The sequence below is a fragment of the Hippopotamus amphibius genome, chromosome 16 (genome assembly GCF_030028045.1).
Source record: "Hippopotamus amphibius kiboko isolate mHipAmp2 chromosome 16, mHipAmp2.hap2, whole genome shotgun sequence".
Classification (NCBI taxonomy): domain Eukaryota; kingdom Metazoa; phylum Chordata; class Mammalia; order Artiodactyla; family Hippopotamidae; genus Hippopotamus; species Hippopotamus amphibius.
In genome coordinates this window covers 48027712-48044008 of record NC_080201.1, presented here as the reverse complement: position 1 = coordinate 48044008, position 16297 = coordinate 48027712, and the positions used below count along the sequence as shown (strand labels likewise).

At 37.2% G+C, this 16297-nt stretch overlaps 1 protein-coding gene across 12 annotated transcripts in view; it reads right to left on the bottom strand.

Moving 5' to 3' along the window:
• The window catches only part of LOC130838808 (zinc finger protein 14 homolog), a 71833-nt gene that overhangs the window by 38869 nt on the left and 16667 nt on the right, over positions 1-16297 (bottom strand). For 10 of the 12 annotated variants that reach the window (XM_057712415.1, XM_057712413.1, XM_057712417.1 and 7 more), the window contains one exon: positions 6610-10877. The exons of the other annotated variants lie outside the window; for them this stretch is intronic. In XM_057712415.1, coding sequence (XP_057568398.1) covers positions 9511-10877 — 1367 coding nt within the window. In that variant the 3' untranslated portion in view covers positions 6610-9510. Of the gene's footprint in view, positions 1-6609; positions 10878-16297 lie in introns of those variants that run through there. 12 annotated transcript variants of the gene reach the window in all.

Here is a 16297-nt window from a genome sequence, read left to right as displayed (position 1 = left end):
TTAGTTTTAAACCAAGCATAGTTTCCAATAGCAGACGGCACAAAATATAATATCACCCCTCATTTGAACTAAAATCTGAAACTTTTGGATTATTTATTTCTTTAAATTACAGGCTCTTTATTGTCAAATTCAGAATCCTTTGATATTTTCTTAAACAGATGAAATTTGCTTTCTTCCCTTAGGAAAATGCCAGACTACAATGTGTCTGAGAAATACGACTGAATTAGTTCAATTACTTCATGTCGACTTGATAAGTCACTGCTTTTTAATGCAAAAACTGTCACTTGTAATTAATGACTGCTCATACTGCTTCAATTGATCAGATGTCTAGTACACATAAAACATTGCAAGAAGTTCTATGTATCTTACAGCAATTCGGTGGAGAAGTCTTGTCCCAGGGAAACGCAAATCTCAAGTACAAGAAACCTCTGGATGCGTCCAAGGATTTGCTTATTCTCCTTTGGTAACTGAATTTTATGTGTAGTACCTTCCAGGACAAACACAAAACTTTTAACTTCTTTATCAAATTCTTTCCAAATCACAGATGGACTGCTAAGGATCTTTCATTTTGCTCCAGGATTTCCGCCCCCTCCCAGCACTAAAGAGTTCAACAAACGCACCTCCCTGGTACTTATTTTTGAACATTCCCACAGGGGGTCTGTGGCTTGAGGGCACGGAGTTCAGAGCTTCCGGAGAGTAGCGAGACTCTGACAGCTGGAAATCTGCAGGCGGTAGGGCTTTGTGCTCGCCCCGGCCTCTGCCAGGCTCTTCTCAGCCCTTGGTCAGGTCCACCGCGGGTTTGGGCGGGGCCCGCGACCAGAACCATCGCGTCCCCCGCCTCCGGGGTGCCCGGATCTGGGAGGGCACAGCTGCCTGGGCGGGCTCCGAGCGGCCCCCAGGGACCGAGTGTGTGCGTAACCTGCGTGACAGGATGCCCAGACTCAGAGCCTCCGACAACTCTCACTTTTTAAATTCCTTCTATGAATGGAAAAAATGATCACTCATGCTAATTTATCCCCTTATATCGTACAAGGAATCTTGTTTTCTTATGCAAACCGTGACTTCACCATGATAGAACCTCGCGGATTTCTGCGAGGATCTTTAAAGAGTTCTTTGAGAATGCAGCCACATAGAAATGTTACAATTAAGGGAAACAGTGGATTTTGGAAAAGAATAAAAGACTTGCTCAGCCCAAAACAACCTGTTAATGGTAGATGTATCAGCAAAATTGGGAAGTAATTAGTGGTTCACTGTTTTCACTGACTGGACTGGAAAAAAAAAGTTACAGATGATCTTAAGGCTCTGATTAAATAAATAAATATACAACTTCCTTAGTGTTGAAACCAATTTAGCTTCTGGCCAGTTGAAAAACTGAACCCTAAAAAAACCCTGTATATCTTTATGCTAATATTTTTATTGTAAGATTTATATAGTAAAGTGTGCCAATATCCTCCAGCCAAACACCACCAGGAACATTCCTGTAGAAGAATAAGTTGAGTTTAATGGTCACTGAGGTAAAGAACACACACCACTTGGAACCATGGGAATACGTCGACAAGAAGGTGTTAGAAAAGACTTGGCCTTGTGTTTATTGATTTAGAGAAAGTTTAAGGAAGTGAGGCTTTGCTCTGGATTGGATGTTGTCAGGAATCAGGGCTAATTCTATGAATGCATGTCTTCCCCCACCCCACGCCCTTTTTCTTTTAATGGAAGTATAGTTGATTTGCGTCATGTTAGTTTCTGATTTACAGGAAAGTAATTCAGTTTATATATATATATGAAATATACATATTCTTTTTCATATTCTTTTCCATTATGGTTTATTACAGGATATTGAATATAGCTCCCTGTGCTATAGAGTAGGACCCTGTTGTTTATGATTGCATATCTTAATAAATCTTATCTCCAGGGAGGGCAGAATAAAGCAAGGTTAAAATTGTAACTGGTAAAGAAATAGTCATTCATATTACCCATGAGTATGTTTGGCATTTTGTGGCTTGCAAAATGTTCATGTTTTACCTGTGTTTAGATATCATTACAGAGTGATCTTCTTTTTGTCTTGACTCATCTGAGTCACAGAGTTGCCTATCTGCTATTAATGTTCTGTGATATCACTTAGGATGAGCAGGAAAACACCAAGATGTAGCTGACAGTACTAGACCAGCTCCTGCACATCAGGGGCTGTCTCTTTTTCGAGTGTATAAAGGGCATACTTGTTAAGTGTACAGCTTGATGTCATTTTATCAACTTTACTGAGGTGTACTTTATTTTTTTAATTAATTAATTTTATTGGCTGTGTTGGGTCTTTATTTTGCTGTGCATGGGCTTTCTTAAGTTGTGGTGAGTGGAAGCTACTCTTCGTTGTGGTGCGCGGGCTCCTCATTGCCGCGGCTTCTCTTGTTGCGGAGCACGGGCTCTAGGTGCGTGGGCTTCAGTAGTTGCAGCACATGGGCTCAACAGTTGTGACTCACAGGCTCTAAAGCACAGGCTCAGTAGTTGTGGCACATGGGCTTAGTTGCTCTGCGGCATGTGGGATCTTCCCGGAGCAGGGATCGAACCCGTGTCCCCTGCATTGGTAAGCAGATTCTTAACCACTGCACCACCTAGGAAGCCCTGAGGTGTACTTTATATACAATAAATTGCATCCATTTTTTCCAGCACCACACAGTTAAATTTTTTTCTTGTGAAAAAATTTTTTTCTTTCAAATATGTAAATAATACACCCATTTTAAGTGTACAGATGAGTTTTGAAAAATGGCACCCATGAACTATTATTATGGGTAAGATACAGAATATTTCCATTGCTTGAAAGTTCCCTTGTGGCCCTTTACAGTTAATCTCTCCCTCTACACCTTGTCCCAGACAACCATTGATCTCTTTTCTGCCACCATTATTAGTTTGCATTTTCTAGAATTCCACAAAAAGGAATCACATAGTTTTTGCTAATTTGTGTATGGCTTCTTTCATATAGCATGTTTTGGGCATATAGTTTTATTTCTTTTTTTTTTTAACTTTTTATTTATTTTTTACAATAAACTGCATATATTTAGAGTGTACAATTTGGTATCCCAGTGTCCCAATTCATTCCCCCCCCAACACTCCCCGCTTTGCCCACTTGGTGTCCATATGTTTGTTCTCTACATCTGTGTCTCTATTTCTGCCTTGCAAACCGGTTGATTTGTACCACTTTTCTATAGTCCACATATATGTTAATATACAATATTTGTTTTCCTCTTTCTGACTCACTTCACTCTGTATGACAGTCTCTAGGTCCATCCATGTCTCTAAAAATGTCTCAGTTTCATTGCTTTTTACAGCTGAGTAATATTCCATTGTATGTATGTACCACATCTTCTTTACCCATTCATCTGTTGATGGACATTTAGGTTGCTTCCAAGTCCTGGCTTAGTTTTATTTCTTTTGAACAAATTCTTAGGAGTGGAATTCCTCATTTATGTTTTACTTTATTAGAAACTGCTCTCTTCAAAAGTGGTTGTACCATTTTTCATTCCCAAAACAGTATATGAGAGTTCCAGTTGCTTCACATCCTTACCAGCACTTGGTATTGCCAATCTTTTTAATTTCAGCTATTCTAATGCTTCAGTTATGGGGTCTCATGGTTTTAGTTTGCATTTTCATGATAATTAATGATGTTAGACATTTTTTCATGTGCATGTTGGCCATTCTTTTATCTTTCTTTAGTGTCTATTAAATACAACTGAAGGTATTTGTTGCATGTCAGTACTTACCTCAAAAAAGCAAGTAGGGCCCAGAGGCCTAGGTTCTGACTGTGTTGGTTATAGCAGAGAAACAATTGGGTAACATTTGGGTAGTGAAGAGGCAGAAGCCTAAAAGACTGCACACTTGAATAATGGAAAGATAAAAGAATCCATTGCTTTTAAAAAATATGACCTTAAGACAAGATTCCTAGACTAGAGAGGTGGACATCTTTCCTTTAGTTAAGATCTGGCCTTAAGACTCACTTCAAGAGAGAGCTACACAAAAACTTAAAACTCAAGTTTGATGAAATTGATGAGAATCAGTTAAAAAGGAACCTGAATATGGAATATTTGATGACCCCAGAAGAGGCACTTCCAAATATATGGTTTTCAACTTTTCAAATATCTCTTTTTGATAAAGATATTCTTCTGATTCTCCCACTTCAGGTGAAATATATGTTAAGAAGATAACCACACAAATACCCTGGGAAATGACAGTTTGTAGCACAGCAAATGGGGAGTCTGGTTTAAATCATAAATGGGCACTGGATTATCGAATAACCAACTTATTAGAGAGGCAACCTGGGGCACAACCATCTGGAACAAATAAAAAAGTTCCCATAACAATATGATATATAATAAACAATTGTACACATATGTATTAATACAAAAAATAAGGATTTGAAATTAAATATTATTCTGTATTATTTACATTGGGAGGCAGAGATATTGGACAATATCTTCCAAACTGAGAGGGAACTTCGAGACCAAAAGACGAAGCAGGCAACTCCGTAACATGTAATGATGACATTTATTGTGGGTAAGTTACACAGAGGCAGGATCGGACAGATGATGATCCAGAAGCAGTCTCAGCTGCATTCCTTGCTGCCAAAAGCGGTACAGGGGGATTTAAAGGGGCCAAAGCTAAACATAGAATTTAGGGTCTTCCCTGGCTGTCCTGCGGTTAGGACTCTGCGCTTCCACTGCAGGGGGCACGGGATCAATCCCTGGTTGGGGAACTAAAATGGGGGAATTAAAATTCTGCATGCCTGTGCAGTGAGGCAAAAATAAACAAACAAGCAAATAAATTTAACCTAACTACTAGGCAGAAGCGTGTCCATACTGTGGGGAACCCGGGGTTTTTCCTGCCTCCAGGGTCTCATCACCATTAGCTATCTGCATCAGCAAAAGGCACTCTTCCAGTTTTCATACCAGATTAAGGCAAGGACAAACGTTGACTGGGAGCTCATCCAGCTGGGGTGCATTCCTTGCAAGTAGGCTAAAGCTCAGTCATGCAGAAAAGGGAGTCAGTAGGACTGCAGGCCTAAGACGGGGCTGACAAAATGGAGTTAGTATGGTTCAGTCACACAATTCACTTCTCCATCACGTCCAGGCGATCATTTAAACAACAGGACTAGTTAACAGTAGCAATTGTTAGGACTAATTTAAATGTGTAAGAAAATATAACAGTATTTTTATAAACTTTCTGTTCTCTGATTCAGCAATTTAATGCTATTTAATATTTAAGTTATATAGGCCATATTGTGTATTCTTTTTTTTTTTAAGATTTTTTTGATGTGGACCATTTTTAAAGCTTTTATTGAATTTGTTGCAATATTGCTTCTGTTTTATGTTTTGGTTTTTTGGCTGAGCAGCATGTGGGATCTTAGCTCCCCGACCAGGGATCGAACCGCACCCCCTGCATTGGAAGGCGAAGTCTCAACCACTGGACCACCAGGGAATTCCCCTGCACCTTTGAATCTTGACTCTTCAAAAAAATAAGAAAACACACAAAACGATATTCAATATAGCATTTTTATTACAATGAAAAATTGTTTATGTCCTAATCACTGTTTAATAGAATATTTAAGCATATTTAATACATATATTATCAAGGACCAGGCTGGAATCTTTTCCATTCTATAGAAAAGCACTAGCCTTCCATTCAAGCAGGAAGCTGCTGTCAGAGTATGACGTGAGCTGCAAAGAAAAGCACCCTTCCTCACCCCTTCCCAAGACAATCATTCACCATAATGTCTTAAATGATACCCTTGACGACATTCATTGTGGTTATGGTAGCATCTACCAAAGTGGTTCATATTCTAAAGGTGTTAAAAGATATTTGGAGTAGAATTGCACAATGAAGTAAATTTGAGATACACTGTGTTAAATGAAAATTTCTTTAATGCATCTTTTGACAAGCTGATAACGTGTACTTGGATTTCCCCCCAAAGCACATATTTTATCCTTTGTTTCATTCACACTTTTCCCCAAGATATCTTTTTTCTAAATATCATCAAGGACTAGTATTCCTGGAAACAAACTTGTGGAGAATGTTGGGTTAAGACCAGTTAAACACTGGTCTTCTGGAGATATTTTGTACTTGGGAAAGACAAAACACTGACCTATTAGTGAAGACTGATTTTGTAATAAATTCTAAATACAACTATTTAGAACTATGAAGGATAGAATATTCATAAATGAAGCTGGTCTAGATTTTGCTCTTTAGGAGTTTTCATCTAGTTTTATATCAGATTATTTTACCTGTGTAAAATTAATTAGTAAAATCTTGTTAAGGATTATCTATTTCTTAAGGCTTTTATCTATACAACTATCAGATTTCTTCCTTAAATAGGAACTACATATACACACCCATTTATTTCTTGGTCTGTTTGGGTTCTAGAGCAAAGTCAATTGTGATAACATTCTTAGAGAAGAAAATGTAATCCCATATTTTTACATATATTGGAATATACATAGTACATACAAATAGTGTTACCTTATAATTAAAAGAAAAATTGCTTGATAATCTGTAGTTATGTCACTTTTATCATCGTTAATGCTGAATGTTTTATACTTCATTTTCCTTTCCTTGATTAGACCTGCCAAGATATAGTCGTTAACATTGGAGTAAGTCTACTGGTGTCTAAGCTCTTAATTTCTACTTTTAAGTGTACTTTGCTTCTCTTGTGTTGGTTTTATTTTGTTCCGTTTCTGGTTTCTTGACATAAGTGCTTATTTATTCCTTTAATACTTTTATCTGTGTGACAGGCCTAACATTGATTACTGTAGGTAAGTGAAGAAGGTGAAGACTGGGCCCACAAATGAAGTTTCCTTCATGTATGCAGGGGCATAAATTTCTCACTGAATAGACAAATTTAGATACGCACGCATCTTATTAAGTAATGTATAATTACAGTTTTGATTTTAAATATTTTATTATTGAAACTTTCAAACACATAAAAAAGTAAAAATATTAGAACAACAAACCCCCCATAAACAACCACTCTACTTCAGTAATTATCAACATTTTGCCAATCCACTTTCTCTCTTTGCCAATTCTTTTTCTTTTGCTAGAGTATTTTAATGCAAATCTGGGTATCTTACCATTTCCTATATGTGTATCTCTAACGCATAGGATCCTTTATTTTTTAATAACTACATTGATATTGTCATTCCTAACAAAACTAATATTTCTAAAAATCGTTTAATACTCAGTGCATGCCCACATTTCCCCCAGTCTCCAAAATATCTTTTTACATTTATCTGGGTCCAAATAATGCCCACGTATTGAATTTAGTTGATATGTCTCAAGTCTTTTTTAATCTGTTAACAGTGCCCTTCTTTTCTTTTTCATGCCATTCATTAGTTGAAGAAATCAGGTCATTTGTTTTGTAGAACTTTACACACTCTGGATCTGCTTGGCTGCTTCCTTGTGGTGCTATTTACTTTGTTCATCTATTCCACTTTTTTGGCTTTAAAACTTTTTTGATTTAAAGCTTTGATTCCTTCAGTTCATTACTTTGGCAATAAGACTTCGTATGTAGTGGTATGTACTTCTTAACTGCATTATATCAGGAGGTGCATATTTTCTGACAGTCCCACTTTTATAGAGATTAAAATTGAACAAAGGGCTCAGAGGTGGTCAGCTTGATAAATCCAATATAAAGTTCTCACTATAAACTCTTTCACCAAATAGTTTTAATATCTACTGAAGATCATTTTCTGGACCCATTATTCCATTAGGAACTAAAAAATGATTTTTCTAATCCTATCAATTTTTCTGTATTTACTGGTGAGATTTCTTAAATTACGAAAAATTTAATTCGATGAGATTTGGGTGACCCTGAAACTTGATTCACATGGGAAAAACAAAATAAATACTTATTTTTCCCTTTATTTATTGCTTTTCAGAACGATGAGTTGGTACCCAAGCATCTTCCAGAGCTGACCAAACTGTGCAGCCATTAACCAAGTAAATTATCAAACTGCTATTGTGGTCATGTCAACCCAACTCCCATTGGTTGAAGATGGGGCAATTCGAGCATCAAAAAGTATACTGACTGTCATGGAATGTTTTCTTTCTTTATACAAGATTATTATACACACACATACACACACACACACACACATACACATACTTCCAAGTGGTTAGTTTCCTTTTTGCCATCTTTTTGATAGTTTCTAATTAATCTTGAATGGTGGTCAGAGGATAGGGATTATAAAACATTTACCCTTTGGAATTTATTATGGGAAAATAATTTCGTACTTCTCTTTGATTCTTCAACAGTTGTACTCTTAACCTAATATTCATGAAATTCATAAGGTTTCTTTCCAGCATGAAATTTCCGACGCAGCTCAAGTGATGAAGAACTTCTCACATTCAGTATAACCTCCTAGACTTTATCCAGAATAAATTATCTTAAGTTTAGTAAGTGCTGAGCAGTGACAGGAGGCATTTCTACATTTATTACTTCTATAGGATATTCCTTTCATATGAATTCACTAATACTAATGATGTTAATAACTATAGATAATATTTACAGAAAACATGGTATGTGGCTGCTATTTTTCCAAGAATTAACTACTCAGGCCTCACCACAATTCTATTACATGATGTAGCAGGTTGACTCTGAATTGGCCCCAATGGTCCCTGCCTCCTGGTAGTCATACTCTTGTATAAGCTTGTTCCCTTGAGTGTAGGACAGCCTAGTTCCTTGCTTCTAACCAAAAGAAGATGGCAAAGGTGATAAAATAATGTCATTTCAATGATGAGGTTAACACAAGATGATAGCTTCTTTGATGCTAGCTGACTTCCTGCTTTCTTGGCTTGCACACTCTGATGAAGTAAGCAGCCACACTGAAGAGGCCCATGTAGCAAGGAACTGAAGTCAGCCTTCAGCCAACAGCCAGCTAGAAACTGAGGACCTCAGCATAACAGCCCTCAGGAAATTAATTTGGCCAGCAACCATGTGAGGTTGGAAGTGGATCCCCAGTTGAGCTTTCAGATGAGACTCAGCCATGGTTGAAATCTTGATTTTAGCCTTGTGAGAGGCCCTGAAGCAGAGGACCCAACTAAGTTATGTCTAGACTCCTGACCCATAGAAACTGAGATAATAAATGTGTATTATTTTAAGTTACTAAGTTTGTGGTAATTTATTACACAGAAATAAATAACTAATATACATAGGTACTGCTATCACCATTTTACAAGTGAGCAAAATGAGGCACAGAAATTTAAGTACCTTATCCAATGACACACTGGTAATAAAGTGGTGAAATGGCAATAATGATAGATAAGGCTAAAGATTTTTCTGAACTCGCTGTATTATTTTCTTGTATAAATTTGCTGAAGATGAACAATGTTTGAATGGTGGCAGAAGGTTTTAAAGCAACAAGTTTTCTGAAATACAAACTTTTTTATGCTTATTTATGAGCATGAAACAAATTTTCTCAAAAGTGAATTTTCTGATGTTCTGTAACATAATGTACATTTGAAAGCCTTCTTGTATTAAACTCCATTATGAATTTTCTGATGTTGAGTAAGGTGTGAATGTTGTCTAAACGCCTTCTTACATTCCTTACATTTGTAGGGTTTCTCACCAGTATGAATTCTCTGGTGTTGAGTAAGAAAAGAATAAAGTCTAAAAGCTTTACCACATTCCTTACATTCATAAGGTTTCTCTCCAGTATGGATACTCTGATGTTGAGTAAGTTGTGAGAGCAATCTAAAAGGCTTTCTACATTCCTTACATTCATAAGGTTTCTCCCCAGTATGAATACTCTGATGTTGAGTAAGTTGTGAGAGTAGTCTAAAGGCTTTCCCACATTCTTCACATTCATAAGGTCTTTCACCAATATGAATGCTCTGATGGGAAATAAGTTGTGAGTAACTACTAAAGGTCTTCCAACATTCCATACATTCATAGGGTTTCTCACGAGTATGAATTCTCTGATGGCGAACAAGTTGTTGCCTTAATCTAAAAGTCTTCCCACATTCCTTACATTCATAGGGTTTCTCACCAGTATGAATACTCTGATGGACAGTAAGTTGTTGGCATATTCTAAAAGACTTTCCACATTCCTTACATTCATAGGGTTTCTCCCCAAAATGAATTTTCTGATGTATTCTAAGGTCTGGACCACATACAAAGGCTTTCCCACATTCCTTACATTCATAGAGCTTCTCAGAAGTATGAAGTCTCTGATGTCGAGTAAGGTGTGTACATTGCCTAAACGTCTTCCCACACGCTTTACATTCATAGGGCTTCTCACCAGTGTGAATTCTCTGATGTCGGGCAAGTTGCTGATGTACTCTAAAGGCCTTTCCACATTCTTTACATTCATAGGGCTTTTCACCAGTATGAAGTCTCTGATGTTGAGTAAGTTCTTGGAGGACGGTAAAGGCCTTCCCACATTCCTTACATTCATAGGGTTTCTCACCAGTATGAAGTTTGTGATGTCTAATAAGGTGTGCACGCTGTCTAAAGGCCTGCCCACACTCCTTACATTTATAAGGTTTCTCACCAGTATGAATTCTCAGGTGTTGACTAAGTGTTGAGCGACGAATAAAGGTCTTCCTACATTCCTTACATTCATATAACTTTTCTCCATTATGAACTCTCTGATAGTCAGCAAGAAGATTATGCCTTTTGTAAGTGGTCATATTTTCAGAAGCAACTTTCATTTGCCCAAAATATCCCTCTTGTGGTTCCTTTTGCCCCTCAATCTTGCTTTTGCATTCCCAATCATTTCTAAAAATGGAGTCCTGAAGGCTATAGCTTTTAATTCTTTCCATTATCTCCCACTGGAATGAATATATTTCATAAATGTCCTTTTCTGGAGATAAAGTATCGGTCCTGTATCTGGACTCCAAATCTGAAAGAAAACAAAAAAGCAAATACATGCTGTTTTCCTGTTCCAGAAGAAAGAAAATTTCCATACAAAAATAAAAAGCACCTAAAATAATGCCTATTACCAGTGAATGGATTAGACATCTCTAGAAGATGGGCATTTCTGTTATAATAACACATGTGTGTACTTAAAAAAACCCTATCTCCTGCAAAATTACACACCAAAAGTTAGAGTTTATGGGGAAAACAGGGCTGGAGAAGACCACTCAAATCTATGCAAGTGGGACTTCCCTGGTGGCACAGTGGTTAAGAATCCACCTGCCAATTCGGGGGACATGGGCTTGATCCCTAACCTGGGAAGATCCCATGTGCGCATGTGCTACAACTACTGAAGCCAGTGTGCCCTAGAGCCCACATGCCACAACTACTGAAGCCCTCATGCTCTAGAACCTGTGTGCTGCAACTACTGAGCCTGCATGCTGTAACTACTGAAGCCCATGCACCTAGAGCCTGTGCTCTGCAACAAGAGAAGCCACCACAATGAGAAGCCCAAGCACCGAAATGAAGAGTAGCGCCTGCTCGGCCACAACTAGAGAAAAGCCTATGCGCAGCAATGAAGACCCCATGTAGCCTAAAAAAAAAGAATCTACACAACTTTATTGGCAGAGCACTAACAAATATAATCATTGATATCTTAAGAGATAACCTGAAAGGCAGCTCATCATAGCTGAAGCTGCATCACGGATATTAAAATGCACAAAAATAAACTGAAAATGCTGGATTTCAGATGCTGAGACATTGTGCATGAAAATAAAGCCTTGAGCCAGTGAGGCTACCATTAAGGTGGGAATAGGATGAAGTGTAACCTATCCTCAGCTTAGGAGACATGCAAAGTTGACAGTATCCATGTCTGGGGAGGGTACCCTGAATTCAGGCATTTATTATTAATTTTCTTAATATAGAGACGAAAGGGCTCTTAACAATAAAGTATCACATCAAAGCCTTCTACTTTTCCTGCTGAATGTTATAAATCTAATTCTACTATTCTGGCATCATTCAACTAGGAAAATTACCTGTGACACATCTAAGTTCCATATTATACTGATATCATTCTCTACCTCATATCATTACTAAGCTAATTTGTATTACGGATTATTAATTGTATTATAGAACACACTATATTCTCATACATTTCAAAACAAGGCGAAGGAAACACAGAATAAAGACAGTTCAAGAAAGGAGGTAAGGTTGGTGATTAGAGAAACAAGTCAGTGGAGGCCTGATTTAAGTGTGCATAAGAATCATCTAAAGACCTGTTAAAACTGTACAGAGATATGTTTAACTGAAACAAAATCTACAGGACTAGTTCCTAGGCATGTTTTTTTGTTTGGTTCTTATTTATATTTGACAATAAATGACTCTGTTGTGGATCAGTGTTTGAGTCTCTCTACTTAAATGTTTTCAGTGACTTTTCCTTACAATTAGAATAAAATATAAATACCTGAGCATGAATAATAAGGCTTCTGTTATCAGCTCCTATTCCATTTACTTTCCCTGTTCATGCCATAAAGGCCTCTTTTCAGCTCACAAAATGCACTACAACTATTGCCATTAAATAGGCTGTCGATTTCTACTCTGAGAAATCCTCTGACTTTGCGTGGTTGGCTTCTCTTCATCCTCAGGTCTCAAATCAAAAATCATGTCTTCAGAATAGCTATTCCTGCTGATCCTATTTATATCTAGGCACTTTATGATTTGTCCCATCAACCTGTTGCTCTTCTCTATAACACTTTTTCCAATTTTGTAATAACATATTCATTAATTTTCTCACGTGTTATTCTGTTAGTTTCATGCCTCTGAGTTTTCCCAGTGGCATAAACAATTCTAAGTTCACTTACTATTGAATAACCAACCCCAGATTCACAATAGATGTTACTCATTTAATTCCCACAATTACGTAATCACTAACATATATGTACATCTGTCTCTAATCTTTTATACTGCATATACTACAACGATTTGCTTATTTCCACCAGGATTTATACTATTACTACATCAGTGCTACATTTACTCAAACACTTGCTCCTCCATAACTTCTCTAGGTGCTCCTCTCCAATCCTACATAGCCAAAGCAACTTTCGTACTTCCCATGCTAACACTGACAGGCTTATGAAATCCTGAGCCAAAAGGCATGTGTAGATGCTGAGTACAGCAGAATGGCTGTCAACTATGGAATGGGGCTTGGTATCACCCAAGTGCAAGAGAGTAAAAATAAAGGCTATGTTAGATGTGAGCCTGAAGACAGTGATCTAGATGAGGGACCTGCACGAAGAAAATCTAAATGCGAATGAGGTAAGCAAAGAGATGGGAGGAAAAGGGATAGAGAGATAGGAAAGTATTTTTCTGTGACTACAGTAGAAAAGTATAAAACTGTTGACTCAAACCACAGTCTTATCACTATAAAACAAAATGAGAATAAAGTGAAAAAAAACAAGAGATATCTTCACTTCAAAATTTTAAACTCTTTACTAAATAAACTGAAGAATTTCTAGAAAATAATATTGAAAACACCACATTATCAAGAATCTATGAAATACAGCTACAGATCTTAGAAGAAAATTCATGAATACATTTAAATACTTAGAGCAATAGGAATGAAAGAAAAAAATAGGAGTATCTCACTCAAAAGTTAGAAAAAGAACAACAAAATATACTGAGGAACCCAGGAGGGAATAAATTAAAATAAAAGCAAAATCTCAATTAGGTAACAGAAAAAGAATGAAATTAACACACAAATTAAAAACCCAGGTTATCTGAAAAACTTCAGTGAGATATTTTAACCATCTGCTAAGATAATAAGAAAAAAAAGGAAAGCATTCAAACAAAACAAATAGCAACTAGGTATTCAGAGACAACTCGCCATGGGTCTTTCACATTTCTGTGCATCTTGCAAGCAGAAGTACTAACTGTGTTTGTTCTGGATTATCTTTTTGATAATGTTTATATAACAAATAGCCTTAGAAGGTAGAGACAGTTTGAATCTTAGAAGGTAGAGATACTTTGAATCAAGGTAGTTTGTCCCTCAAAGCAAAGGTCATGTATGCGTATTGCTCATGATGAAAGATTTAGGTTCTCTAAGTTCAGGGTCCCCTCCCATAAAGCAGCTCACTGCATTTTCAGGAATCTGCCTATACCCATCCGCATCACCTCCATGGGACTTGTGGGCAAAGAGGAACAATGCAAACATATTGATGTTCATGCTGCTTGCTGGGTTTTGAGCAATAAAATCCTCTGCCTTTAATTAAGGAGTCTTGTGTCTTCTGCCAGCATCCATGACACTGTTACAGGCTACTTGTTAGCTTGCAAGTAGGGTAACATTTCAGACCCTTCACACTTCTTGACACTAACAAATTATTAACAAAACATAGAGTATCTTGAAAATCATAAGGAACTACTCTATGCCAATAAAGTAATTTTCTAAAAAAATATAGAGAAAGTAGTCAAAAACCTTCTCCAAAAACTATTTTGAAGATTATCAAAACTTTAGAAAGCATGTAGCCCAATTATATTTAAAGTGGCCCAGCACATTAAAAAGAAAGGAAAAAATTCCAAATTATTTTTAAGTGAGTTTAAAAATGAAATCAAAACCTAGTAAAGGAAAGCTATACGCCAATATCACTTATGAAAATTCATGCCAAAACTCATAGCACACAAAGAAAATATATCATAATTAACTGTGGCTTACCCTGGGAATGCAGGGGCAGTTCAACATTAGTAAATCTACTAAAAAAAATTATAATATTAATTATTCTAAGGATTAAAATCATACACTTATTTCTATAGACACTGGAAAGGTATCTGACATTAACTCAGCATTCATTCTTTATTTATAAAAAAAGCACTCAAAATAATAAAAAAGGTATTTCTTAGCCCAAAAGCTAGATTTAATTTAGTGAAGAAACACTGGGAGCATGAGGAGACTTTGGAACTGTTCTAAAACTCGACTGTGGGACTTCCCTGGTGGTGCAGTCCTGCCAATGCAGGGGACACAGGTTCAATCCCTGGTCTGGGAAGATCCCATATGTAGCAAAGCAACTAAGCCCGTGCAGCAAAGCAACTAAGCCCGTGCGCCACAACTACTGAGCCTGCACTCTAGAGCCCATGAGCCACAACTACTGAGCCCGCTGCAACTACTGAAGCCCATGCGCCAAGAGCCTATGCTCCACAACAAGAGAAGCCACGGCATTGAGAAGCCTGTGCACCACAACAAACAGTAGCCTCCGTTCACCACAACTAGAGAAAGCCCTCGCGCAGCTACGAAGACCCAACACAGCCAAATAAATAAATAAATAAAAATTTTAAAACATAAAATAAAACTTGATTGTGGTGGTAGTTACACAACTATATACATTTATTAAAATGCCTAACACTGGACACTAAAAAAAGTGAATTTTAATGTATGTCAATTATATATTCATCAATAAACTAAACGTTTAAAAGCATCTTAAAAATGCAAACACAAAAAAGATGCAGATTCCCACTAACATAAAAATAATGCAATCCTCAGGGAGTATGTGGAAAATTTCTGTACCTTCCATTAAATTTTGCTGTGAATGGAGACTGTCTATGAATGGCATCTATTTCAAAAAATTAAAGTGTCTTGTCCCTCTAACATACCCATATTCTACTTCTTCTTTCTTGTTCTGAAATATTTAATTATGAACTCTAAAAGATATTTTTCTTCTTGCCCAAACTCTGTCCCAAAAATTAATTTGTAATGGCTTTCTTTAGTCACCAGATTATCACCCAGAATGGAAGAAGCCTATAGGAATAAGCACCCTGATGCAATGCAATAATGCTACAGTGACTTGAATTAAGGATCTACACTACATTTTAAATCCACTTGCGTAAATGGCTTTTAAGTATATGTTTAAAAGGATTAGGGAAATATTTTTGTTTGGGGTTTTCTACACAAATATATAGCTATGATTGATAAACTGGGGTAGCTGATCCCCTAAATCCAGGTCAGCCTCCATGAGATTAGACTACCCAGCTCCTATTTATTAGGGTAACACCTGTTGACCCATAATATGGAAAGTCTGGAGAACATCTCAGCAGGGCAACCAAAGAGGTCAGGATATGACTCCACCTGTGCTGCAATGTTCTGAGACCTCCTGGAGGAAGCGCTGCCCCTGCAGAGAGGGAAGCAGCTTTCAGAGAAATCACTAAGTGGTGTTCTGGCTAGAACAAGACAGCAAAGGCCCTGGAGAGAAAGCAAACATATTGAATTAAACCAACACTCTACATGGAATTTCTCCTGAGTCATTTGCTGATTCTTAAACTGAGCATCAGTCATGGCCATGAAATTAAGCAGAAAGCAACTTCTAAAAGGCTAAAGTAGAGATTTTGGCAGTCTCAAAGTGCAGGGCGAAAGAAACTGGAGTT